A 27,912-nucleotide genomic window follows, 5' to 3' on the forward strand; every position below is an offset into this window, starting at 1 on the left:
CCTTGTTCTCATATGGTTATTCTCATGGGCATGGACCTGCAAATCTCAGTAGTGTTGTTATGGAGGACTCTCATGGGAAGTGGTTGCCACCCTGATGAGAATTACACCTTCTTCTTCCTCTTTTTTCCTTATTTTGTTGATTTCAGTTCACAGTAAAGAAAACCAAAACATGGTGCATAAAAGTAGATAATAATAATTAAAACACTTAAATATTATTGAGCAGTATGTGCTCACAGAAAATTAAACTATGAATGTTAAACAGTTAATCTGACTATCATGCTTCAATCAGTACTATGAGTGGGAATAACAAATAGTGAGCTTGACTGAGTCCCAAAGAAATATAGTGATAGGGAAAAATAATGGTAGCAGTATAACCCAAGTCACTGCTATCATCACCACCTGCTCCAAAGGAGAGAGCGCCAGTAGAAAACTATTGGTGTGGAGAAGTAGCACCATGTTTCCTAGCTGATCACTGGGGAATATTTCCCCTTGCTGTTCCTTTCAACGCTTACAATATGTCACAGCCACACCACTTCTAAAAACCTGCTCTGGCAAGCCTTAATGTCCTTAGTGCAATAAAAGTATAGCTTTCTAAACTTGAGGTTAACATCTCCATAACTTTCCATTCTTTATTTTGCCTGTTTTGGTATTGAAGCAGTAAGGTAACAAGAAATGAAGTTAAACACTTAGAGTACTTAAGTTTATGGACGCTATTTAAGGAGAAGACTCACTCTTTCTAATTCAGTTACTTTCAGTTACTGAACTGTGAAAAGTCTCTCAATGTTTTGCAGCATCTTTTGTACATAACTAATTTTGACAAGATTATTATCAAATCATTTTCATCATATGTGCCCATAAGGTACTATTGAAAATAGTATCAAGTGTTTTCCCTTATCCTTAAGGTGAACTAATTACTATGGAAATTAAAAGAAAATTATAGTGGATGTTAATAAGAAAGAGCTCTTTTTAGCTGCAGGTCTATACAACCTATTGAAAAGAGAAAAATACATGCATGCATACTAAGAAATATCAGGGGCTTTTTTACTACAATTAATCAACTTCAGAAGGTGCTGAATTTCACACCATCAAAAAACTTCCCAAGATATTTATATTGCAAAGGTTCCCATTTCTTTGAGACAGAAGCAACACAAATGAGGCTAGGGTAACTTAGATAATTTTTTTAGTTAAATTTCCACAATTCTATACAAATTCCTAATTTCCTCAATAGTATACAATATATCTGTTCTGTTGCTTTCATTACATACTAATTTTGACTTAGGTCTGTGAAAATTCTCAGTAAGGCATGAAAATAAGTTTTATAAGTACCCCAATAAAGTCTTAGAATATTAACAATATTTTTCAAATAGTATCCAATGTGATACAGGTTAGTGGAATATAAAATGTAGAACCTTTCAAATACATTACAAATTTGTAGTCTCTATTGACCTCCCAGCAAAAAGTATTAGAACAATAAACTTTATTTTTACTTGCGAATATTTTTAGTTATTTTGTAGATATTTGAAAATCCATGTCTTCATTTACTATTAATTGACCACAGAGACAGCATAAAAACTCTTCAGTTTGTGAAAGGACTATTTGAAATTAGTTTGTTGGGGTATAACAAAGTAAGTTACAACATAAGTTTAAAATAGTTAATTTAGCTCATACCTTGATAAACAGCTTTGAATCCTGGTGAGCCAATGCTGTCATCAGATTGTAAATGAAGCCACATCTGGTTGCTCATGCTCACAATAAGATCAGGAACACTAGATCCAGTGAGTCTGTATGTAGGATAAATGGCAAAGTCATTTGTAGATGCAACTATCACCACAACTACTACAAGATACATCTTAAGCTATTCACATTCTGTTCTAATCCGTTGTTTTTTTCTGATAAAATGAACTATTCTATATGAAATAGAACAATGTGAAGTAATAGAAAAAATATTTTGAATGAATGCATTCAACAATGATTAAACACTTCTGATAAAGCTGTTACTACCTAAAGTTTCCACTAAGTAATTAAGTTTTGAGAGATCACAGGTGTGAGAGATCACCTGTTTGGATCAGTATTGGTTTTCTGCCATGCTTTTTAAAAGTGAAGATAATTGCTTTACATGCAATTACAGCCTGTGTGTCCAGAACTTACTACAATTACAATTACAATTACAATCTACTCCATTCAAATAACTCACAGTGACCTCTCAAATTTTGGGGAAACTGCTATTTATCTCATAGTAATGTGTGATAACTCTGTTTAGATAGGTACAGTGCAGTAGACAACACATATAAGGCAAACTGGTGACTCCCATCTTAAAACTTCAGCCCTTGTCAGTAGTGTCACTTATACATCTATAATTCTGATACCAAAAAATTGTGTGTCAAAAAGAATCATTAGGAAAGATTGCTTCTTAATAGTGAGAAACAAGTGCATAATCAGGTTCTAGTCCTGAACAACCATTCAGATCCTGGTGATAGGTATACAGTTTTACAAAAAACAGCAGGAAAACTCACACATAAGAAATGGCAGTAGAATGTCACTAACTAAACTTTTATTAGATACAAACCAGAAAATTCTCTTTCTTCCAGCCCTCAGTCTTGATCATGCAAAACAAATAGGCATCAGTTAAATAAAACTAATGATGTGCCAAACCAAGGTTGGATGTTCTAGAAGGAGAATTTCTCAAGAAAACAGTGTATGCATTATTTCAAAAGCATATTACTTAAATATAGTAAACCAAATGTTAATACTGTTAAAACTTAAATGCAAAGACATAATAAAAGGAGAGGCTGAGCAGAGACAAGGTGAGAACTGAGGAATCAGGAGACAAATTATTGGAATTCGCTCTGTCTTCAATCAAGGTTATGAACAAGTGAGTATATCCCATATCTACAATAATTTGGGTTCTTACTCAGATATATTGAAAATAAAATTTAAAACCACAATCCCCATATGAGAAGAATGGGCTTACTCATTACTACTGAACACAGCACCTGGAACTGCTGATAAAATGGCTGAGTTTGCTCTAATATGATCTATAAGATTTCTAGTTGTGACCTTAGTAAGTATTTGATTATTGTGATACTATAGGTGCAGAAAGGAGGGAAAACAAAAATCCAATATAGCTCAGCATATGCAAACACACCAACAGTGCTTCGCTTGGATAAGTAAGGAAATCAGGAAACAATGATAAATAGCTAGATTGTTCAGTTTGACCTGTGTAGGAATGAAAATAAAGCAGCTACTTAGTCTGAAAACTGAGCTGCTTATTAAATTAATTGGGAGCTGTACAGCTTCAAAGTGATGCTAGAGATAGTCAGAATATTTACATTCTCTTGATGATAAAATAATGAATATTGATAAAGTTGGGACATTTATTTAAGTGAATAATATAGCCAGCTTAGTAAAGGAAGATACCTCACCAGACAGTGAGTAACATAAACAAAAGTAGTTTAGGAGATACCTGCAGGAATAAATATGAAGAAAGAAAATGTGAAGTTTACATACACATTGAAGGACAACTGGAAACTAGTGGGTTTTGTGAAAAAATTTCTCAGTGGCTATTTAGATGTGTAAACCTATTGCAGTACCAACTAACAACTGTTTAAATGGCTCTCTTTATACTCAGTAATCTGATCAATGTATGAGACCTACACTGATAGTTTCTGAACACAGATAATATGAACCCTGAAATTCTAAGTCTTTATGAGTAGGATGGAATACTTTCAATTAATATAAATGTCTCTATAGAATGCAAGCAAAAAAAAAAAAAAGAAGAAAAGGAAAGAAAAGGAAAAAAAAAAGCAAATAAAAAGCCACAACTGCATAAGGTAAACTCATCAAATAGGCAGTCTTCTCCCTTCAAAATGCTAGTGGTCTTTCCATAGATGGCAGATATGAACCAAACAAAATACAATTGCTTCCTCAGATTCACATCTAAGGGTATAGGAAGAAGGCCAAGACTTTTGGAAGGGAAAAAAGTGGGAGAAAACAACTCACCCCTCCCTCTCTCCTCCCCCCCACTCTCCCCCCCGCAAAAAAAAAAAAAAAAAAGAAATAGGAAGCCAAAAGCAGAAATCGATAAAATGTACAGTCATTTTTTTGGTGGTGGTAGTTCCTGTCTGGTTTTCTGTTTTGTTTTGTTTGCTGGTTTGGTTGGGGTTTTGTTGTTTCTGTTTGGTTTTATTCCTTGAGAATGCCTCCATAAATAGAACTACATTCTTCAACTAAGATAGAAGATAAAGCAGATCAAATGTTTAGGGAATGCAGATCTGTCTAGCAACACATGCTGTTACTGACTCTGAGTTTTTCCCAGTCTGTAATCATGTTAAGATCAGATCATCTGCAAGTTCAAGAACAGAGACTTGCAGACCAGCCATTCAGGCAGTTTGGCTGCTGCTAACTTCATTTTGTGTGGACATGAACCTTGGTTCATCTCAACATAAAGGAAATTAAAAATGTTGAGACAAACTTAAGCAGAGCTTCTCACTACCCTGAACAGATCACAGGTCAGAAAATTCAATTAGATTTGAATTTTAATTGATAATTGAAAGGAATTTTTTGCAACAGCTTGCTCTCTGCTTCGTTATTCACAAGAAGTCAGATCCAAGCTATTGAGAATGGTCTCCAGGACCAGAAAAACTGGTTTTTACAAGTTATGAAAGAAGCCTAGGTTCTTTTCCAAGCCCCCGGTAAGGTTCCAAACATTGAATGAATAAAAGGATAAAGGTTTACTAGAAAGCATTTTACTACCATACATGTTTTTACTGCTTACTGAAATAGCTGACAAAATGAATTGGCTTTGAATGACCAATGTACAGTTTCTTCTTTGTTTTGAAGAAAAAACAACACTTTTCTGTACAGGAAATATTTAAAAGATTCATGCTTTAAGGGAATAATAAAAAAAATTTAAGCTTTAATGTAAGTGTTGAAAGAGAAACATAAATCATAGCATTTGGAGACAAAGCAAACCTTCTAAAGCAATGTGCTGGTTTAATACACAAGAATTTAAAAACAGGAAACAGGACATTGAAGGAAACATCCTGACTGATAAATATATGATGATCACTAATTAATTATTTTGAAAGGGTAGTCACTAGTTCTAGCTAAACTCTGTTAAATATAAGAAATAACTGCTTTCAAAACTTTACAACATAAGTATATTTAGATTAATATTATTTAATCTAAGTCTTGTATTACTATTTTCCAGAGCTAAACATCTCAACCTACATAATCCATGAAGATTACTAAATTTCCCAACAAGGATTACAGATAAAGAATTGTTAAAAATCATAAAATTGATGAGAATATCCCCCTTTATTTTTTAAGATACTGGTGATTAGATTTTTAGAAAAGTTTACTATAAATATTAAAATTAAATACTTTAATAAATTAAAACCCAACAGATCCTTAATTAATATGCCCAATGTCTAAAATTGATTTGAAACAAGTTGCTCTTCATCAAAGTGTATTGGGTTTTGTATGATCTCAGTGCTATCTTTCATGAAGCTAAAATACTTTTCCTTATTATTTTCCCAATTTTGTCCAAAAAAAAAAAAAAGATGGGGAGTTTGCACGTTATTTTTTTCTCCTTTTTAAACATCCAGATTCCTTCATATTCCCCTCAAGCTGTACTGCTACAGCTTTGACATTACGCAGACAATTGCTAATGGATGAGAGTTCAGACATTATGGAAAGCTTGTGCTAGGACAGGTCATTTATATATCAGGATTCTCAACTCCCTCAGTCTTCTTTCCATTAAGTATTTAAAGGTCCCCTATTTACTGACCTGCCTTTAGACAGTCCCAGTGCTCATAGGTTGACTGGCTTATAAACATTCTGGCACGACCAAACTCATTATAAAGATTGAGTTTGTTTACAATACAGTGTTTGTTTTTAATGTATAAATTTACAGTAAGACACCAAATGAAGAGGTAGCTTCCACCTTGATGTCTTTAGCACCTGACAACTGAAAAATTTTGCATGAGGCTGAAGCTTATATGTTGAGACATGACAGTTTTCTGCTAAGCTGAAAGATTAAAATACTTATAATTAGATTTGAATTTAGAAAGATATGTATTTTAGCATATTGTGTTCAAACTAAATCAGAAAAGCTATAAAGTTTTAGAATCAAATGCATGAGATTCTACAGTGATATTCTGCATAATTTCTGCAGAAATTTGGGCATTTTGTCTGCCAAGAGAAGCATGAAGAGTGTAAGAAAAGCTGTATTATTTCTTTGAGATGCCCTGAGAAATTTAGGAATTAAATCTAGCCAGCAAAATCTTTACTATAAGCTCCTTCATTCTCCTGGGATGAATAAGAAACTGCAAGGTTCTGCTCAAAGCTGATTAAATGTAACAGATGTTATTACAACCAACTAATAAAATTTTTTATAAGAAAATCACTCTGACATTTCGTTATGAACTTTCTCATGATAATATATCTACAAGTGGACCTGGTTTTTTATGAGAGATGTTACTTTGCATTTATGGAAGACCCTTCTGTACAGCAAGTGAAATGGCACATATCTGTGATGCTAAGTATAACATGTTTCATAATGCGTGAAACAATCCAGTGTTTAATAACTTCAAGAACACTGTCTCAATAGAAATTCAGATTCATTGTTAATTATCATGAGACTACAGTTTTGTCCTTGGGCCTTCCTATATTCCAGTGTATTTAAGTGATTTATAATTTCATTTCTCAAATGATTTTCAGTGTAATGCTAATTTTGCTACCCAAAAGGCAGATAAATTTATTTGCATAGATTTCACTTTCATCAAACATACAATTTACCATAAAGGTGGTAGGACCAAAACTGTACCATAATCCTACATGATGGGCTGTGGAGTAATAGGGATAAAACAGTTGCTATTTTAGTAAAAAAAATATACTGAAGAAATTATTAGAAGTAAAGTGTGTCTCTAGTGAGACCATTGTACTAGTTCTAGAAATGCCAGTGGATTTAGAAGTGGATGTCTGCTACAGGATTTTAAAAATGTTAATTAAGTGAAAAAAGTTACAGGAGGTGACATTATTATGGAGTCCTGCTTATTAAATATCCAATAGTCATGGAGAATAGATGTGAACTAGGTAGTCACAGGCGAAATGGCTTCAAATGAAAAGGTAAAAAAAAGAAAATTGACACGTAGTTTTAATTTTGACATAATTTTGGCAAGTTTTGACGTATTAAGTATGCACAGTGTAGAAAACAACAGTTTGGGATAGCAAATTTACTACTTAAAGACTTGACTCTTAAGGAGTTTTGCAATCTCTATGAGCAAAAACATATTCCAATTCAAAAAGAAAAAAATTCAAACCCTTTTGTCAGAGTTACAAGTAATTAAATCAACCTCACCAGAAGGACTGTTGCATTATACAACTGGTCTGCAAAATACAAGAAAAAAAAAAACTTAGGTGTGGAAATCCATTCCCAGCTCATGTTTTTCTTGTTAGTATAATGTGCAAGCCCTCAAAACAGGGGTTTTCTTTGTTTGCTTTCATTTTTTTTTTTCTTTTTCCTTTTTCAGATACTCAGAATATAGAATTCAGCAGATACCTAGTATTGCAACCCAAGAAAAACAAGCATTGAGGAAATAATTCAATAATTCTTCATCATACCTTTTAGGCCAAACTAAACTAGGAGTTTTCCAAGAGATAGAAAACTGTCTTTGATATGACAGTTCAGAAATTAACAATTAAGAAATTTATATATTCCTAAATCAATACATATAATGGAAATATTGTCCTCAGATCTCTCCCAGCAAAAGCATCCTAGTTTATTTAAAATAAAATGTCTGGGTGTTAAGAGCACTCATTTGCTATAATTAAGTAAAGAAAACTAAATGGCAATTATTATATGGATTAAAACCCTCTCCAAATAAAAAACTACAATGGATTCTTTTTATCAAATATGTTCAATGCTGTCTTCATCCAATAGATTTTTATCTTTTGGATAAAGACAGTAATGTTATTGTGGCATAAATGCTGCTAATTTCTCTTATTTAGTTATTTATAATTTATCAAATTTCTAATTTTGGTCTGTGTTTGTCAACCAGTATTCACATGATAACTTAACCCTCTAAAAGTTGCAGCCAAAATATCTTCTTAACTACAAGCTCTCATTAGGCAGTAAGAAAAAATTAGCATATGCAACAAAAATGAGATGGTTAAGGTAGATGAGATTAATGAATCTGTACAGAGTTCTATTATTTCTGTTAGTCCAGACAGTACTGAAGAGCTGTATATTAAGAGTAGCTATCTAGTCTGGAATTTTCCTTCAAATTTATCTAAATTCCTATACTATCAGTATATGACATTATATTATATTGTTCCATAAAGCATGTTTTAATTTACTGAAAAGTGGACTATGTCCTTTCATTAACACTTTACACACAAATCCAATTTTGAATATTCAAATTTTTAAATCAATCAATGCCTTGTTTTTTTACACAAGTTGTATCTTCTGTTCACTGAAATAGGAGCCTTTTATTTTTTTATTCTCTTAATTGCTTGTGAATACAATTACAGTTATACAGGTAATTGTTTTTTAAAGGAAGCATTTTTTATTTCTTTTAATAAATTCAATTTGCAGTTTTTAGTCCCCAGTGTTAAAGTCTATAAAGATGCTACTAATTATTTGGAGTGAACTTTGTATTGAACAATCTTCATTGGCAGTACTTGAATTTTAAGCTTACAATTATTATCAAGTTCCATACATTAATATTACAAATTTTAGTAGATATATCCTGGCCTGGAAGAAACAACACAACAGCAAATTTCCAAGGAAAATTTTTGAAGTTGTATACTTACACATACAACACTGTTCTGGTATCACCAACTTTCCCAGCATCTCCAACAGTAAGAGTATCATAGCCTCTTTCCAGTTCAAACTCTTCAAAAGCAAGCTTTATGACCTATTAAAATTAAATAACTCAGTTACTTCAAAACATTCCCACATGTTATCTAACCTGTTTCATTCTTGAATTATTTGCCTACTATAAATCAAAAAAATGACGCTATAATTATTTTTGAAAGATACCTAGAAAGAGAACAAGTGCAGAAACTTCTGTATTTTCTCATACTTAGGAGCAAGTCACTGCCATAATGCTTCAGAAATATCACATAATAAGATACAAAGATGCCAGTCACCACTAACTGGTGATAATTGTTCATTATTGAAGTAAGAAATCTATTTCCTTTTTTTAACTGTATATATCTTGTATGTATATATATATATTTACCTTTATGAATTTGTATGGCTAGTATTGGAAGTATATTAAAACATTCTTATCTGTTGGATCATACAATAATGAGGTAGAACATATGAACTACCAATTCATAAAAAGATGGAGGAGGCTGCTTCACAGAAATTCAAAAGCATGAATTTCCTTGCAGAAATTACTAACATTAATTTGTGATACTAACATTAATTATGTGATTCCACATAATGTCTAGTCATGAATTGCCAAGAAAATGAAAAATGAATTGTCAAGAAAATGAAAAATGTATCTCTCAGAATTCTTTGAAAAGTTATTTACAAAACTGCAATTTTTAAAGATAAAGTATGAAAATTGACTTAGTTTATATAAAAGAACAATTTTAAGGCAAGCAGTTTTAGAGTTCAGTATCGGCAAGTAGTTGCAGCTGATATATATGTACACATATATCAGGACATTGTACCTCTTTGTAATTTGATACAAAAGGTTTCTGCAAACAGCTTGACATGAAAGTGCAGACAGTCAGTGATTTTCCACAAAATTATTCCCTTTATCTTTATACTAACTTTTGGACATATTCCTGGATAAGCTCTCAGACAACATCAGCCATTGCATGTGATGCAGTTAATTTTTCTTCTGTTTTGTGGGTAGAAACAACATTTGGGTCAGATTTGAGCTTTCAGCACAAGCTTTATTATGCTCCTTTTTCTGGAAGAAACACATGGAAAAACTACACTTTCCATCCACTTAAATTTATTGCTATGTGATCATCAAGGCCAAATGCCTCTCAATCAATTTTTAGCCCTGTAAAAAAGCATCATCCAAGCTAAGTTAGTTGTTTAAGCTTTCTCAGTATTAAAAAAAAACACAGGCCACCTCATCTCTGTGTTGGAATTGGAAAATTCTAGTACAATGAACTGTAGAGAGGAACTTAAGCCACTAGATTCAGTGATAATTACATTGTACTATGTTGCTTTTGTTTGTAACCCAAAGAAAAGCCTACAGGCAGAAAAAACCAACAGCCTTTCCCTCATCGACTAGGGGGATCATCTAAAAGGAGATCAGGTTGGATCTGCATTTCCTAAAGCCCAGCTGGTGGGGTCACATGTCTTGGTTGTCCATTGTTACAATAATCATATGATTTTCAGGAAATATGCTTCAGATAAAGCAATAAACATTTTCATCTTCTCTTGGTATGCCTTCTAGTATTCCTAGATTATATCAGTGGTTAACATGTGAAATTTCATTATTAAATCAAGACTAATTAAGCCAAAAGGAAGCAAAAATTATGTAGAAGCACAAAAAGAGAGTTGTTCCTGGCAAGAAGAATAACTGCAAGACTTTTAATGCAATTATTATTTCATATGGAGGAGGAATCCTAATAGAACATTCCATGAAAATACATAGCAATGTATTATTTAAATAATACATTTGGTTTGACTCCAAACAATACATTTGGTTAGACTCACAAATTCTTTTACACAACAATTTAAAAGCAAATATGAATGTTCACCTCTTCAATACTAAAATAAGTCAGAAAAAAATGTGATTGGATATAAACCATAAGTGAAAGTTTTAAGCTTCTGGCTAAGCATATAGGAAATGTGACAAGAAACATTCTTTTATAGGAGATACATTGTGAAGATATATTACACACTATTAAACAAAATCTTGTTATCTTCATTTCCATGATAATTGTTATTCTATGCTAACACATAAAATCTTTTGGAAAGACCTTCAAATGGTTGGGGGTTAGGAGGACTAACTTGAATTCCTTCACTCTGACTCATAGAAATGAAATTTTAACCTGTAAACAGTAAGCACCCAGTCTAATCATTGTTCTTTTCACAGTCGGTGGACAGAAAATGGCACTTTTCTATCATAACATTTCCTGAGTTGGAAAGAACCCACAAGGATCATTGAGTACAGTTCCTGGCCCGGTACAAGAGAGCCCCAAGAGTCACACCACGTGCCTGAGGCTTGGTGCTGTGACCACTTCCCTGCAGAGCCTGTTCCAGTGCCCAGCCATGTTCTGGATGAAGAACCTTTTCCTGATATCCAACCTAAACCTCTCCTGACACAGCTTCAGGCCATTCCCTCAGGTCCTGTCACTGTCATCACAGAGCAGAGATCAGGGTCTGCCCCTGCTCCTCCCCTCCCAAGGAGCTGTAACTGCAGTGAGGTCTCCCCTCCATCTCCTCCAGGCTGAACAGACCCAGTGCCCTCAGCTGCTCCTCACAGAGCTTCCCCTCAAGGCCCTTCACCATCTTTGCTGCCCTCCTTCAGACACTCTCTCAAAGTTTCATGTCCTTTTAATATTCTAGTGTCCAAAATTGCCCCCAGCACTCGAGGTGAGGCTGCCCCAGGCAGAGCAGAGTGGGACAATCCCCTCCCTTGCCTGGCTCGCCATGCTGGGCCTGATGCCCCCAGGACAGGGTTGGCCCTCCTGGCTGCCAGGGCACTGCTCACTTATATTCAGCTTGATATTGGCCTGTACCAGGAATAGCGTGGCTAGCAGGAGCAGGGAGCTCATTGCATCTCTCCTCGGCACAGGTGAGGCCACACCCTGAGTGCTGGGTCCAGTTCTGGCCTCTCAGTTTGGGAAGGACGTTGAGATACTTGAGCACATCTGGGGGAGGGCAAGGCTGGAGAGGGGCTGGGAACACAAACCCTGTGAGGAACCACTGAGGGAGCTGGGGGGGTTTAGCCTGGAGAAGAGGAGACTCAGAGGTGACCTTATCACCCCCTACAACTCCCTGAAAGGTGGCTGTAGTTAGGTGGGGGTTGGTCTCTTTCTCCAGGCAGGAACTGACAGAACAAGAGGACACCATTTCAAGCTGTGTCAGGGGAAATATAGGTTGGCTATTAGGAAGAAGCTTTTCACAGAAAGAGTGATAAAGTATTGGAATGCTTTCCTGGGGAGGTGGTGGAGTCACTATCCTTGGATGTGTTCCAAAAAAGACTGGGTATGGCATTTGGTGCCATGGTTTAGTTAAGGTGTTTAGGGCAATGGGTTGGACTTAATGATCTTGAAGGTCTCTTCCAACCTAGTCATTCTGTGATTCTGTGACCAGGTCTCCCAGGTCACTTCCTCAATTCTGATTCCAGTTTCTCATCTACACATACAATCCGGATTGTTCCATCCCAGATGTAGAATCCATCACTTGGCCTTCCTATGGCAAGGTGAACTTTCTATGGCTGGTGATTGTCCAGTACTCTAATTTTTTGAGCTATGTTTGCAGGGCCTCCCTGCCTTCGAGGGAGTCAATAGCTCCTCTCAGTTTTGTATCATCTGCAGCCTGCTCAGTATTCCTTCCAGTCCTGCATCCCAGTCGTTTATGACAATGTGCGAGAGAACTGGGCTGAGGATGGAGCCCTGTGGAACCCAGGTCCCCAGTCTGGTGTCACCCCAGTCACTGTCACCCTTTGTGTCCAAACCATGAGCCAGTTGCTCAGCCATCACATGATGTGTTTATGCAGCTTAGTTCTGGACATTTTGTCCAGAAGGATCCAGTGAGACATAGTATTAAAAAATTTACTGAAATCCAAAAAGATCGCATCAGCTGGGTTCTCTTGATCAACTAGGTGGGTTACCCTATCATAAAAGGAAATTAAGTACATCGAGCAGGACTTTCCCCTCATGAAGAACTTCTCACTGCAACCATTGCCTGTGTTGTCCTTCAGGTGTTTTTCAATAATACCCAGAATAATTTTCTCCAAAATTTTACCAAGCCCTTAAGTGAGACTGACACAAGTCATATATCCTGTCTTACAGTGGAGGAAACTACTGCTTAGAATTACTGTTTCTAATGACTATATGGGAGTTTTGATAACTATGGAAAACCCATAGTTATACCCATATCTATTTGGTTGAAATTTATGTGTAGATAAAGCTTTGAATTGTCAGAAGAATTTTTAAGATTTGCTAGATGGCAGATTGAAGAACATAAGACAGTTTTGTATGGATATATATATGAGTACAGCATAGGAAAAATTTACGAGGATTCAATAATATCACCATATATGATAATATACTACATATGTGGTTAAACAATATTGATTAATATACCAAGGGAGGAAAAAACCAGCTCTGTGGTGCTTAACCAGATACAATTTTTTTTGCAATTAAAAATTCCAGCAATACTATTTTTACCATCACCATTTACATATGTTTAATATGAAAAGATTAAATGAAGAAAATAATTTATTTGCATTTACAAAAACTGGAAACATGAAAATTGCTTCCAAACATATTATGTTTATTTCTGGATGATCAGTTACATTCTTCTTACAGAAGAATGATCTTATTTGCTTTCTGAAAGGTATGAGACAAAATTCCCTTATAAGCAATTCAGAATGATTACTACTTATTAGATAAATAGACTGTGAAAACAGAAAACAAGAAAAAGCCTAAAAATATGAGACACCTAAGGAGGTACCTATACAAAAGTTCTGCAAGTAAATTTGTCATAATTAGTTTTTCATTTGGATGTTTCATTTGAAACATTTTCCTTTATCCTAGATACTCCCATACTTTATGGCAAAATTGCGGTTGAAAGAAATGGATAAAAACAGCACCAGAGTTGTAGGAAATGCCTGTACGTACATTCTGCCTGGAGGAAGCACCATGGCCCATGGCAGTGCTACATCTCCAACACACTTAGGTGTGCATGTTCTTTTCACTACTAAGAAGACCTATTTTACTACTATTTACACATGTCAGAAATGTATGCATTAAGTAAAGTATTAAGCAAGAGCAGTGAATTTTTTTCTAAGATGCAAGAAGAAATGAAAACTCCCCATAAGATATCTGTTATATTTACAAGCAGAGCAAGTCAACAACTTTAAAACAGCATCAATTTTAATAGAAGTGTATCTTATCCCCCCAAAAAATGAAACCAAAAATGCCCCACCCAAACAAAAAATAAAAAACCAAAATAACAAACAAAAACCCAAAGAAAAAAAAACAAAACCCCAAAACAAACAAACCAACAAAAACAAGATAAAAATCCCCATAAAAAAGACAAAAACAAACCCAAACCAAGAAAAGAAAAAAAAAAAAAAAACAAAATCACAAAAACAAAAATAACCAACCCACAAAAAAAAAAAAAAAAAGCAAAAAAAAACCAGGACCTGCTTGAAGGAACATTTCTCAAAGATGAGAAAATACAGTGAGACAATTTTCTGCCTGGGTAAAACTATAGTAGCATACATTAAAATCAGAAAATTAAACAGTCCTGAGCATTCATGATTAGAAATTTTAAAATAATAAAAAGAAAATGTGTTAGTTATAAAGTCTTTTTATAAAAGCTGTTAGCAACTGTAATTGATTGTTTAATTTCATTGACAAATGTAACAATACTTAATGCAACAGTATTTTCCTTCAAATGTAACAGTATTTTCCTACTTTGCATCTTCTCCCTGCTGCTATGTAGATATCGAAAGTAACATAAATATTCAATTTTTTTTTTTCCTACAGACATAAACATGGAAATACTGCTATAGTCCTTCAGATTCCTAAATATTTTTTTTAAGTTTTTAGAAGAATGGAGCCAGATTCTGAAAGGAGAGCTTTAAGCTAAGGTTTGGAGCCCCTGTTTCACTTAAAGAACAACATAATATAGAAACAATTTAAAAAGATGTTGCCAGTATTAGAGAACACATAGAAGAATGCTTTTTTGAGAAAACTCTCAAAACTCCACTCTTTCCCTAAGTCCACCCCTCCTATAGTTATATCTCTCGAATTTTTAGGTAGTGATGTAATTATGGCCAAAATCCAGAGGAAGGGGAAATGTAAAAAATTGACTATACATAGTAATAAAACTAGGTACTCTAATGCAAAAATTTTATGGGTGATTTATTATGAAAGATGGCATAACTTTTCTTTCATATTCTTTTGTAAATCAAGTTATTCACTTTCACTCAAAGCCCTTAAAAAAGGTAAAATATTTATCCCAGCCATATTATTCATAATTTGGCATGGGTAAAGCTGCAATTAATAAGACGCAAAATTAATAACTTGTAACTACCAGGCTGAAATAGGCTCAAACCAGACAAAATAAAATTGGTGCCTAATACAAGGTTCTGTTCAGTAAAATTTCAATGCCTCCAGGTTTTGTTGAATGACTAAAAATTTATTGAAAACACTTAGATTATTCTATTCATTATCTTAAAGAAATGCTGAAGATTTTTGGTACTACCATTATCCAACAACTGCAGTTACTTAAAAAGCAATTATAAAAAGAAATTTGCTTATTTTTCACTATTGACATTATAATTTATATTCCTCATTCTCAGGAATTTACTTTCCTTTCAGCCTCCACTAATGACTTGAAAATTAACCTAATAACCACACTTGGTAGAAATTAAACAAAGAGAAGAAGGAAATACCATTAATAATATATCATATAATAGTAATAATGTAAAACCAAAAATGTTGACGCTATATTAGAAAAGGAGGAAAAAAGTAAAATAATCATAATCATAATCATAATTATAAGTACAAAAAATCTAACAATTTGTTTTATAAGGACTATTATCAGGTGACTGCCCCGTGTCTGGATCATCTGTCAGGTAAGAAAACAAAGATTGTCTTTTTCCCCACAGCTTTTCTTTCTTTGGATTGCCATTGATAGCAGATAACTTTGAACATACTTGCCATAAGCAACATAGCCCTTCGTCAGCAAGTTAATTGAGGCCAAATAATCTGAGATCTTTGGAAGAAAACAATAAGAACAATCTTAAGAAAAACCAGCTCATTTTGTTAATGTAGTAAAAGTTATGAAGTGATTTTACACTAATCTTAGAGTACTCCAATTAGGAAGAACTTTCTGATATATAGGATAAAAGGATTGACACACAGTGACTAGAAGCTAAACCTATAAAAATAGAGAGTTACTTGTAAAAATGAGAATAATAAAATTCTTGATCCTATGAAGTGCCATTTTTAGTGGTAGCTGTTAATTATGTAAAATAGATCTAGAACTAATCATCTACTTAAGGAATTTAAATACATCCACAGTAAGGGAATAAGTACATTTTTTGTCACAGTTTTGTTTCTTCTGCAGAGGGAGACATTAAAAAAAAATCCTATAATGATGATTTCAGAGTTAACAGAGCTGCCACAATCTGTTACTCAGTCAGAGAAGCAGCTTGTTGCCAAGTTAGATTTTAATCTTCAGCTATAATGCCTAAACATCATGTTGAATTTCACTTTGCCATCTTAATCATAGAAATGTTTTCCTTCTTCTCTTTTTTGTTTGATATATATACAAATATGTTACCATTTCTAAGTACACAGAATAGTATACAGCATTTAAATTTAAGTCCAATGAATATTTCACATTTATTTGAGACATTTTTAATGAATTATCAATCAATTTGATTTAGGTTTGAAAGCTAAAATTAAAACAAGAAAAAGCAGAATTGAAAGAGGAGATAATTATTCATATGTTCACACTAAAAGTTTGGAATTTATCACTTTTGGACAATTTTAGACAACTCTCTGATATAGTAGGATGATCTATTTCTCATTTTCTGCCAAAAAAAAAGCCAAATATATGGCTTTCATTTTTGCTCCTGCTGGTGCTCCAACTGTCAGTAGGAAACAAATATGGAAATACAAGCTTTAAAGAAACACTATGTCATTTGTTTTAAACTGAAAAATGGAAATGAAATAAAAAAACCCCATGCATCTATTTACTTTCCATTCATCAAAAATAATTCTGATTGTGCTAATTTTATTAATGTAAATCTTTTTCAAAACATTTTAAAGAAATACTTTTAGATGTGTTGTCCAAAACACGGTCTGAAAATACTGTTCTTTAAATTTGAAAATTAAAAGCTACATCTATCATTTTTTAAGCACAAATTACACATAAACTAAGATCACATGGATTGCCAGGTAAGAACTCTCACTTAAATAAAGGCTGAGAATATCACTTATTAAATGAGCACACCAATTTTTTTTGCATTAAAAATTTAAGCAGGAGAAAAATACTTATTTACCCCATTTGACTGCTGTCTTTCTTCCTAAAGTCTTGAAAGAGTAGGTTAATTTTATTAATTAATTCAAAGTGCATATGAATCTGACAGAGCACATGAAATAAAGGTCTACATGAAGAAGTGTAGACCTTTATTGTAAGGTGTATTATAAGGAATAAAGGGTGCATATTCATCTATACACAAACTATTCTCTAGACAGTGCCCTATGTTGGAATCCGAAGTGTTAAATCTCAGCCCTACTATTATTGTGTAGTCCTTAAAGCAATTAATTTCAAGTCCTTGAAAATTACTTGTTTAACAGCATAATTCCTCAAGAGATTTCTGACATTTTAATTCTTGTTACTTAAACTTCATGTGGCAAATATTCAAATTTCAGAAAAATTAAAATATAATTAATTCTATATCTCCCAACTCAAATATCATTGTACAATATTCACTGAGGGAATTCAACTACCTTTGTAATGACTTATGGGTCAGTGGAATGTCCAGAACATAAAAGTAACAAAATAACCAAGCAAATTTGTGTTCGTGACCTTAAACAAAAAATTAACTGTGGGAAATCCATACATACTAAGTAATTCCAAATCAAATATTATTTTTGTTGAACATGTTGGGTAAATCTTTTATTTCATGCATTCTAACACTATGAAACTTATTTTGAGGATAATTCCCTGCAGTACTAACCATCTGTCAATAGTAGCAGAAAGGTCCATAAACACCTGTTTCTTTGAGAAGTAGAGTACTTGAGCTTGTTGGTTTCTTGTTATTGCGGCATAATAGTTCCAAGAGCACAAACTATTTCATTTAGAAGGGTGGCACATCTTGCCATCACACTGTATGGTGCAAAAAGGCAATTGAAGTGAACACTGGAAAACCTCCAGAGGTACAAGGAGATGCCAAAATATTCATAGAAAGAAATGCCTCAGAAAAATACAATGTGACAGTTAAATTAATTCACTAGAATTGTATGCAATTTAAGATAGAGACTGGAAAGGTCTGGGCCATACTGAGCCAAGTTAGAAACTCTGATAAAGGAGCTATGTTTACTGTGCTAATGGAAGGTTGTATTTATGGAACTTTAAGAGGAAAACTAAGCAGTGTGTCAGCATATAGCATTTATTTCTTTCACATGTCCACACTCAGAAATTTTTTGCCACAAAATATGTCTTTGCGTCTTGTCTACCTGCCTTTCTAGAGGGACATGGATTTTCCTGTGTCATACACATCAGCCTTGCAGGTAACATCTTGAGTACCTGAGCATCTCATACTATAACAGATACTTGAGGATAGACAAACATATTCTATCTTTGGCTTACTGAAGTGTTTGTTGTAATAAGAAAACACATGCTTCATATAGAAAAACTCCTAATTATAATGCTTGAACATATAAACAAACTGCTTATATATACATGTATAAATACAAAATATGCATTATGAGAATGAGGGAACTATGAATGAATGCATATCCCTGTAATAAAATCTCAGTAATATTACATGGACATTGAATTGTTAGGACACCAAGGTTTTACATAAATCTGGACAGTTTTTAGATAGTGTTATACACTACAAAGTTTAAATACATCGAGGTTAACTTCTTTCTGAATAAAAACATGCAAATATCTTTTCCCTGTGCTTACATTATGAATAGCAAGCAGTTATGAATATGAAATTTTGGCATTCATATTAAAAGATTAACTTAAACTGACTTTGAATGTTGCATTTTCTTTAGAGCTTTTCTTCCGACTCTATTTTTAAAATATGCAACAACATGCCTCGTTGGCCCAAGTGTCAATTTGAAATAAAAACCAAATTGTTTTCTGAATAATTCCCTGTATTATTATTATTACTATTGTTTTCATAAACTAAAATTCAATTCAATTCAATTCAAACTGCTGTCTAGGATGTAATAAGAATCTTAGCATGTGACGTAAGCTTTGTAATTTACACTTACATTTTTACATTAAAAAATAAAAAGGAAAGGAGCCATAAACTGCAGCATGTGGAAAAGACCCACATTCAGGCTGTTTATGAATGACTTCTATCCCAAAAGAAGGACACTGCAATAGAGCAGGGTACAAGTGTGAAGAAGGAGTGGCAGAGAGGAGCTGTTAAAGAATTGACTGCAGCCTATATTCCAAACACTTTTTCATCATTCAGTCAGGAAGGATGCAGAAGAGTTTGACTTGAGAAAAATTTTTTATTGTTGTTTCTCAGCATCGTACTCTATTTTTAATTGTCTGTAAATTAATCTTCCCAAAGTTGAATTTATTTTGCCTAATTGGTGTGTGATCTCCCTGTCCTTACCTTGACCCATGAGCTTTTGCATCTTATTGTCTCCCCCTGACCTGATGAGGAGGAGGAGCAAGAAAGCAGCTTGGTGGGCATCTGGCAGCCAGACAAGATCAACCCACCACAACTATATAGGAGAATTGAAACATTAAAATTACTTCTAATAAAATTACTTATGAAGATATTCACATTCATCTACAATAAATATTTACCTTCTCTTAGACATCATGGCGAGAAAACATAACTCTTTCTCCCAAAAGCCATAAAAATGATAGTGATGACAGCACATACATTTTGAACATTGTTCAGCAATTCTTCTCATGGTTTAAATTTCCAAAAATAAAAAGCACACCATAAAACTGAATTGCATATTTAAACTTTTTGGTAATAAAAGCCTACCTGTCTTGACTTTAAAATCCAATCTCCAACACCTCAATGTACTTTCTCAAATCCCATACTTATGTTGAAAATGTCCTTTGCATCTCAGTGATAATGAATACATTTATTTTTCATCCTGTGCCATGAGGTTCATATGTATTAAGAGGAAGTGGTAGATATGATTGACTTTAATGATTACAGGCTGATTCCTTTAGAGTCTACCTTGATTTTATGTCTTTGCATTTATAATCACTTGAGTAGAGCTGTTCTTGACCTGCATTGTTCTTGACCTCATAAAAAATATACCAGAATCAGTGAAAATGATCTCTGGTCATTAGTATCAAAACCATACAGCAATCTGCTTAAATATGCAGTTCATAGTGCCCTGTAAGAACACATTTGGGCGGAAGACATTATTTGGCTCTTATTCAAATTATAAATGGGTAAACAGAACAGTTTCTGTCAGTTTGCTAAGACATCATCTGTGATGAATATTCAATGAGGAGATTATGTAAAAACACCATTAAAATGTAAAGAGAATAGTAGTTAAGGATACATGCAATTTTCCCTCTGCAGGATGATATGGCTTACTTATAAAACAGTGTAAAACATATAAATAATTTAGCCCAGAAAAAAAAAATAATAGCAAACTGTGCTATCTATAAAATAGTGGAGGAAGAATATCTTTAAAGATGGATTTCAAAGACTTTTGGACCAATTTTAAACATTAGGGTTCTTTTCCAAAGATGTGTGCTCAGTTACTTTCTTCTTGAAATTCTTACTGACATAAAAACATAAAGATGTATTGTCTAGAAAATTAAATGCAATGTAAACCATACTTTGGTATGGGCCAGGGACCAAACAAAGTAGCTTTTAAGATACAAGAACAGTTAAAATTTGACTTGCATGTCAATGACACCTGCAAACCAAAAAGCCTTAGGTGGAGTTATATATTCTTTTTTGACTTGTTTAGCTAATTAAAAACCCACTGTTCTGATGTTCCTGAAATTTCTTCTTTTTTTTCTATATAACAATGTATAAGCACTGCCTGCATTTTTTTATATTTAGGATAAATCCTAACACTGGCATTATATAATTTTACCTCAAAAATATAAAGAATGAGACTTTACAATGCAGTTTTGGTGGCTGAGGGAGCATTTTTGATAAATCATGTTCAGGTTTATTCCTCAAAAAAACTTATCTATCTTGAGCAACAATAACAGCATTGTATCAAAGAGCTTAAGAAAACATAATAAAATTATGTTCTACCACTTTAGAACAAAAGCAAATCACAAAATATCCCTAAAGGCTAAAACTTCTTTTTAATATTAGATCAAGAAATGTTATTAAGTCTTTAAAACCTGAAATGAATATGAAAAATGTAATTTTAGAAAGATAAAATAAATTTTAAAGTGGAATAAATGTTCTTTGACATCTTCTGTGCTTAATAACATATTGGTGACCTTTTTTGCCTTAAGACAAGAACTTATAGCAATGCATGCAATATGGACTTCGTTATCAGGCATAGGCTAGGGTAGGGTAGGGTAGGAGTAGGACAGAATAGAATAGGATAGTGTAGAATAGATAAAGGTAGAATAGATAAAGGTAGAATAGAATAGAATAGAATAGAATAGAATAGAATAGAATAGAATAGAATAGAATAGAATAGAATAGAATAGAATAGAATAGAATAGAATAGAATAGAATAGAATAGAATAGAATGCCTGACCCCTTCAGGGCTGACCTAAATTTAACTGATATTATTAAGGGCATTTTTCAAACCCTCCTAAACACTGACAGGCTTAGGGCATACTCTAGGACCACTCTAGGAATCCTGTTCTACTGTTTGACCACCCTGTATGGAAAAAAAATGCGTCCTGATGTCAAGTCTAAACCTCCCCTGGCACAGCTTTGAACCATTCCTTGAAATCCAGGGAGAAGAGCTCACATCTGCCTCTCCATTTCCCCTCCTAAGGGATGGACACTCTTAAATGACTAAAGGAATGATAAAAGATCTATGATGTGAACTTTCCAATTCTGCCATGAATGGAAATAATAAAAGAACCATACTTAAGACTCCAGGCACAGTTGCCCATGCATCTTTAAAGAAAAATATGAAAGTGAAGAGCCTCTGAAATAATTCCAGGAAGAAGATACTTGTTTAATATTACATCAGGTTGCACAAATTGTTTCACAGTGAAACAATCTTAATGAGCACGATTTTGAAAATTAGAACTGCAAAATTAATTTGGATTTTATATAACTATGTTTTCTATCCTCATTAAATATGTATTTTAAGTACAAAGTAAACAAAATTGCTTCAATATGTGAAGCAAAGGGTTGTCTCCACCATACAAACCTTCTTTCTGCAAAAATAGTTGAGTGATAAAGGGCAAGCCAAAAGGTGTTTAGATCTTCTGATGTTTTGTTCACATGCTCTCAATTACCAATAATCTTTCACCTATTTATTTCCCTGTCACAAAATGTTTTATATTCATAGTACAAAGAGTTTTATTATTTTTTCAGTTACATGAAATTACAGAACTTTACAAAACCAAATTAAGTGCACAACTATGAACTTAATGTACCCCAACATTCTCAAAAATCCAAACTAATAAAGAAATCAGTCACAGTCATCTGAGAAACTCCAAGTCATGCAATCATATAGCATCCAAATTTTGTGCCATGGTGTGTGACATTATGCAAAATTTCAATTATTAAGTTTTTCTTTTCTCGTCCCCAGTTTCTGAAAAAATTTAGACAATTTAAACAGTAATATTGTTACAAAATATGTAACAAAACTAGAAAGAAAATCCATCTGAGTGAGATTGATTCTGTGGGTTCTGCAAATTTTTCTTTCAGAATTTAATGAGATGATAAAAGGAAATTTGATTACAGCATTGGACTTCGCACACACCTTCTTCCAATTATTTCAACATCTCACAGTTTTTTTATGACTGATATTTGACATATCAGTGTGCAGCAAGAGGAATGACAGTTTCCTGCTCTGCTCAGGATACATCAATGCAAAACACAGATCATCTACATCTTGGAAGAGATTGACACTCAGATGCACTGAAGTAGAAACGTGGTTAAATGCATGACAGTCACTCAAGTCACAGATGATTACAGGCCTGTAAAAACATGTAACTGTAGATGAAAGGATGTAAAGCAGGCATGAATCAAACCCATCGTGGACATGTGATTGGATTTCATGTATGAATGTTAAACCCTTGAAAAACATATCTGCTCACTCCCACTGAGATCTCTGTTACTTTGGGCAAACTGTCTCAGTGCTCACTTAAGACATGGACGCTGAAAGTGTAATATTACATGCAACAGATTTTCAGATACACTTAGCAGATAGCAATTTTGGACTTCAGAATATAACTAATTAGTATCACAAAACATAATAGCTTTTCCTAGGTGTACAAATAAAACATCCCACATGGTCAATATACACTAGCATGTGGTCAGATAATGAACACAGACAGATAAATATGTTTAACAGCTGCACTAGATTTGGGAAGTTACAATGCATCCTTCCAAAATATTTTACCTAGACTTCTTCCTGAGAAATAAATATTTTCTGTCATCTTTTAGCTGTAACATACAAAACCTTACACCCATTTAATATATTGTGCGAGACAAGCAAATATCATCAAACCAGTCATTTATTTATACTGTGAATGCTTTCTTATATGCATAGTAAGTTTAAATACCCCTCAATATTAATGTCTCAATACACTCAGCCACCACTAGAATGCCTAGTCAGTCCCAAAGAGTAACTCTCCATTACAAAAGACTTCTACCTTGCTCTACCGTGCTCTACCTTGGTTCCCCACTATCTTGTAACCAGTTAGCACTGTAATGCAGTATTGCCACTCCTAGTAATAAGCCACAGCACTTGCACTGAACTTTCAAGACCTCAGGACTGGTGTTTGTTAGGTTTTCCCTGTCTGAACTTTTCTTGTGAGAAGTTGCAGCCTTGTTTTACTTGATTTCTATGACAGCAATTTCTATTATTGACCAAGTCTCTAAGGCTAGTTTAATTTTGTTTATCTTTGCAAAGTACAGTGATAATTATATACAGATATCTATAGCAAGTTGTTATTCCATTAGAACAAGATTTTTTTTATTTACAGGAGCTATGCCACACAACTACAAACTACTCACCATGGGTCAAGAAACATACTGGACAAAATTGGCTCTAGGGTAACAGAGAAAAAGAAAACCCAGTATCTAATACACACAAAGTATACCATATATGGTAAACATAGAGACTTCTGTATGAACTATTCTTTTTCTATGATAATTAGATGTAATTAATATTTTTCTTTAGTTTATCTCCTAAGATCTCTATTATACTAAAAATTAATTTTTAGCTTTACTTAAACTGTGTACTTCCTCTTTGTCCACGAGCAAGATTTTTATTCCTTTTTGCTGAGTTACCATTTTGTGATCAGGTGTCCTTAAAATAACAGTAGATACAGCCTGAGGAAATGAATTTTACTGTATTTCTCTAACACATACTGCTTAACCTTTACTTTCATTTCCATGGTACTGTGATTAATGATGATGACTACTTGTATTTCTGTAGCAGAACAAGTTTACAATCTTCTATAGGTATCAATACTTGTAACATTGTGGTACCATCTTTATAGTAAAACTTCCCCATTGTCTACATATTTGAAAACAGAGTTACAGAGTTCATTCTTAATCGGATGTGAGAAGTTGTAAACTGGCTTTTGTCTCCAAAGTCTGTCATTTGTGTCTTAACTAACACACAGCAAGGTGTTAGTTAGTTTTAAAAAGCTTAATCCATATGAGATGTCAGTCTGTTCTTGTTCTTTACAATTATATAGCTTAAATGTACATGAAGCAGTAGAATTGCATAAGCATAACTATCACAACATGATCTATTGAATTTTGAAAATAATAGGACTTTTAATCAGAATCATTGTGGCTAGCTATGTCATACCTGAATCCATTGGGAAACAGAAACTGACTTTCAGAACCAAAACTTTTTGATTTTTTTTTATAAACTTACTATCAGAAAATATTCATTTCCCCATTATCAGTTTTCACTACTTATAATATTCTTTTATTTGCATAAATAACATAGATGTATAAACTCATTTCATAGTCATGGACCTTGATCCATCTGTAGAACCTATTATTTGGATAACAAAATGCATGAAAATTTGAAATAAATAAATGGAGGAAAAATATAAATTTATATTTTGGTTTAAGTTGTGACTTAATGCTTTATAATAAAAACTGCTACACTTGCCTGTATTATAAATCTGTACCATTTGGCAAATTTGGCATTTTTTATAAGCAGATAATAAAATTCCTGGTCAAATATTAGATAATGCCATCTATCAGAATACCTGATTTGTCCTAATACACTTCTGCTCCAGTTTTTCCAGATGTTGCAAATACAAACCAACAAAAAATTTACTATATTGAAAGCAAAGTCCAAAGTTAAGTTTTACTTAGTTTCTTTGTATTTCATTTGAATATATTTTCTTGTCACTTATTGAAAGGTTTATCACTGCTTACCCTTTATTCCTTTTCATAATCATTATTTTAAATAGTCTACTTATTTCTAATTTGTAAAGACTTTAAGCATTTAAAATATACTTGTATCATGTGCCGCTATTATAAAAAATATTATTTGTAGAAATCTTCTTTTAGCTAATCTCTTTTATTTTCACTTTTCTTAATTTTTCTCTTTCCTGCCCCTTCCACCTCTACATTGCTCATGAAGCCAAATTATTTGCATTACCATGTGTAGACTGTCAATGCCAGTACAGTAAGCTGTAGTACTGAACACAGCTAGATGTGAAATGCAATTTGGTTACGAAGATAGTAGCTAAAAAGTTTAAATTATTAATACATCCTTACTTTCTCTTTGTGTTTGAAGTCTAGCTGGAGAGAGTGAACCCTTATGGTTTCAGTCACAATAGATATCACATCTGAAGTGGTCCAACTTCTTGATGAATCAGATATGTAATAACCCATTACTTAATTGCTGATTCTTCAGGGAAAAAATATTCAATGAATATTAGTGGGATTTTTAAATTCTATTTGGAGTTAGCATTTTTAGCTTCAGATTTTAAAGATCCATAGAGCTTTCAACATTTTTTAAACTGCATGAAAATTGTCAAGTTTCTGCACTGGGAAGGAATGTGAGTACAGAGAGGTACTCTCTGGAGAGAGATTTAGAAAGCAAAGTGATCTTGAAAAATTGGAGAGATTGCCTTACAAGGAAAAATAAAATGAGAAAAAGAAAAGAAACAAAAATGTGTCATTAAGTAGGACATTATATTTTGAAAAGTGCAATGTAGTGCTCAGCTACAGAATGAGTGACAGCTATTCAGGTAACAGCTCTCTAGAAGAGGATATGGATGTCATAATAGAACACTAGCTGAACACAAATCATCAGTCACCTCTCTGAAAAAGTCAGACACCTTAAAAGAGCATACATCTGTCTGCAACAGATGGGGAGACATTTTTTTCTCTTTAATCAACATTTATGAGACCTCAATTGCAAAGCTGTGTCAATTTGACCTGAGTCTTCAAGGAAAATATCAACCAAATAGAAACTATTTCCTTTAAAAAATATTTATAGTAGACATTATTTAGTTTTCAGAAATTTAAGTGAAGGAAAAGTATGAATCACATAAGTACGCAGCTTGAGTTTCTGAATATGGCAAAATAGCATGGCTGTAATATCAACAACACAATGCTTTTGGACTAAAATGATACATCTGTAAAATTTATTTTGGAAGGACTCTTGTTATCATCACTCCTTGAATAGCTTGGCTAGTAGATATGTGTTCAAAAGTGATAGATTTCAGGAAAGGCAGAAGTATCATGTAAACTGAAATATGGCATTTAAGGAGATTTGTATTTTTTGTTCCACAGCCACGAGTGACCAGGAAACTGAACACAAAGCAGTTTTAAGAGTATGTTGGTTGGTTGATCTTTGTTTTTTACATTTCAGTTGTTGTGCTCTGCAAAATTTCTACAAGCTGCTTTAATGGCAATGTACAATATACCTTATAAGAAAGGTGAAAACCTAAGACATTAATAGGAGTTTGTAAGTTTGTACACAAATTAATCTCGATCCCTTCTTAAAATAAAAAATAAAACTGGAGGCAGACAAAAGCAATTATTTTCAAAGCTGGTCAGTCTTAAAATTAAAAAGTAGTCAAGTTTACCTCAGAAAGAACAGAACAGAACAGCTGTTCTGATAAATATGTACCCTTTGTAACTCTCTAAATTCCAAATAAACAAAGAATAAAGAAATTACAAGAATGTGTATCCTACTGGTAGGAGCAAATAATGTTTACACACTGATACTCATTAAAAAGACACTAGTAAAAATTGAAGAGTAGAAATAAAGAAAATTGTTAATGTCAAGTTGGTTTTGCTTTTTCATTCCACAACTCCTTCTCCTTCTGTTTGGTTTCCACTATCATTTGCCTTTACCAAGAGTTAGTTTATGGGTAAAGGAAGAACTTAATACCAGCCAATAACATGTCCTTATTGCGCAGCTGTCATTTCTGTTTTTAAGAGGCATAAACTGCCAGTAAGTGAGTGAAATGAAATAAAATAGGTCTGATGCCAATCCAAAGTTCAACATTTGCTTTTCTGTCACAGAAAATGTTTTCATGTAACAATTTATTCAAAAAGTATTTTAAAACACAGATATGACATAATAAAGATTTATTCTGTTTATATTCCTGTCCTTTAATCAGTTTTTAAAAGGGAGGAAAAAACCAAGTTTCTTTATGAATTACAAATCTAGATAACAATACTAAAAAAACCCCAACATTTGAGACTACCCTAATGTTATTAATTCTAAATATGGATCTATAATGTCATATCCCAACTGTTTTATTCTCTCTTTATCACTATCAGTGTCTTTTTGGTAGACATTTTTATTAGCTAAATAAAAAATACTTGAATTATATCTGAATTATATCTGGATATACTGTTCCTCCATAAA

The 27,912-nt window shown here is 33.2% G+C and overlaps 1 protein-coding gene across 1 annotated transcript in view; it reads right to left on the reverse strand.

Annotated features, from left to right (window-relative positions):
• CSMD1 (CUB and Sushi multiple domains 1) overlaps positions 1-27,912 on the reverse strand; it is a gene marked incomplete at both ends in the record, with an annotated part of 1,059,366 nt that overhangs the window by 270,877 nt on the left and 760,577 nt on the right. The window contains 2 exons of the mRNA XM_084202054.1: positions 1,669-1,781; positions 8,815-8,918. Of these exons, the coding sequence (XP_084058180.1) occupies positions 1,669-1,781; positions 8,815-8,918 (217 nt within the window). The remainder of the gene's footprint in view (positions 1-1,668; positions 1,782-8,814; positions 8,919-27,912) is intronic.

The sequence above is a fragment of the Fringilla coelebs genome (genome assembly GCF_963513975.1).
Source record: "Fringilla coelebs genome assembly, chromosome: 3".
In the NCBI taxonomy this organism is placed as follows: Eukaryota; Metazoa; Chordata; class Aves; order Passeriformes; family Fringillidae; genus Fringilla; species Fringilla coelebs.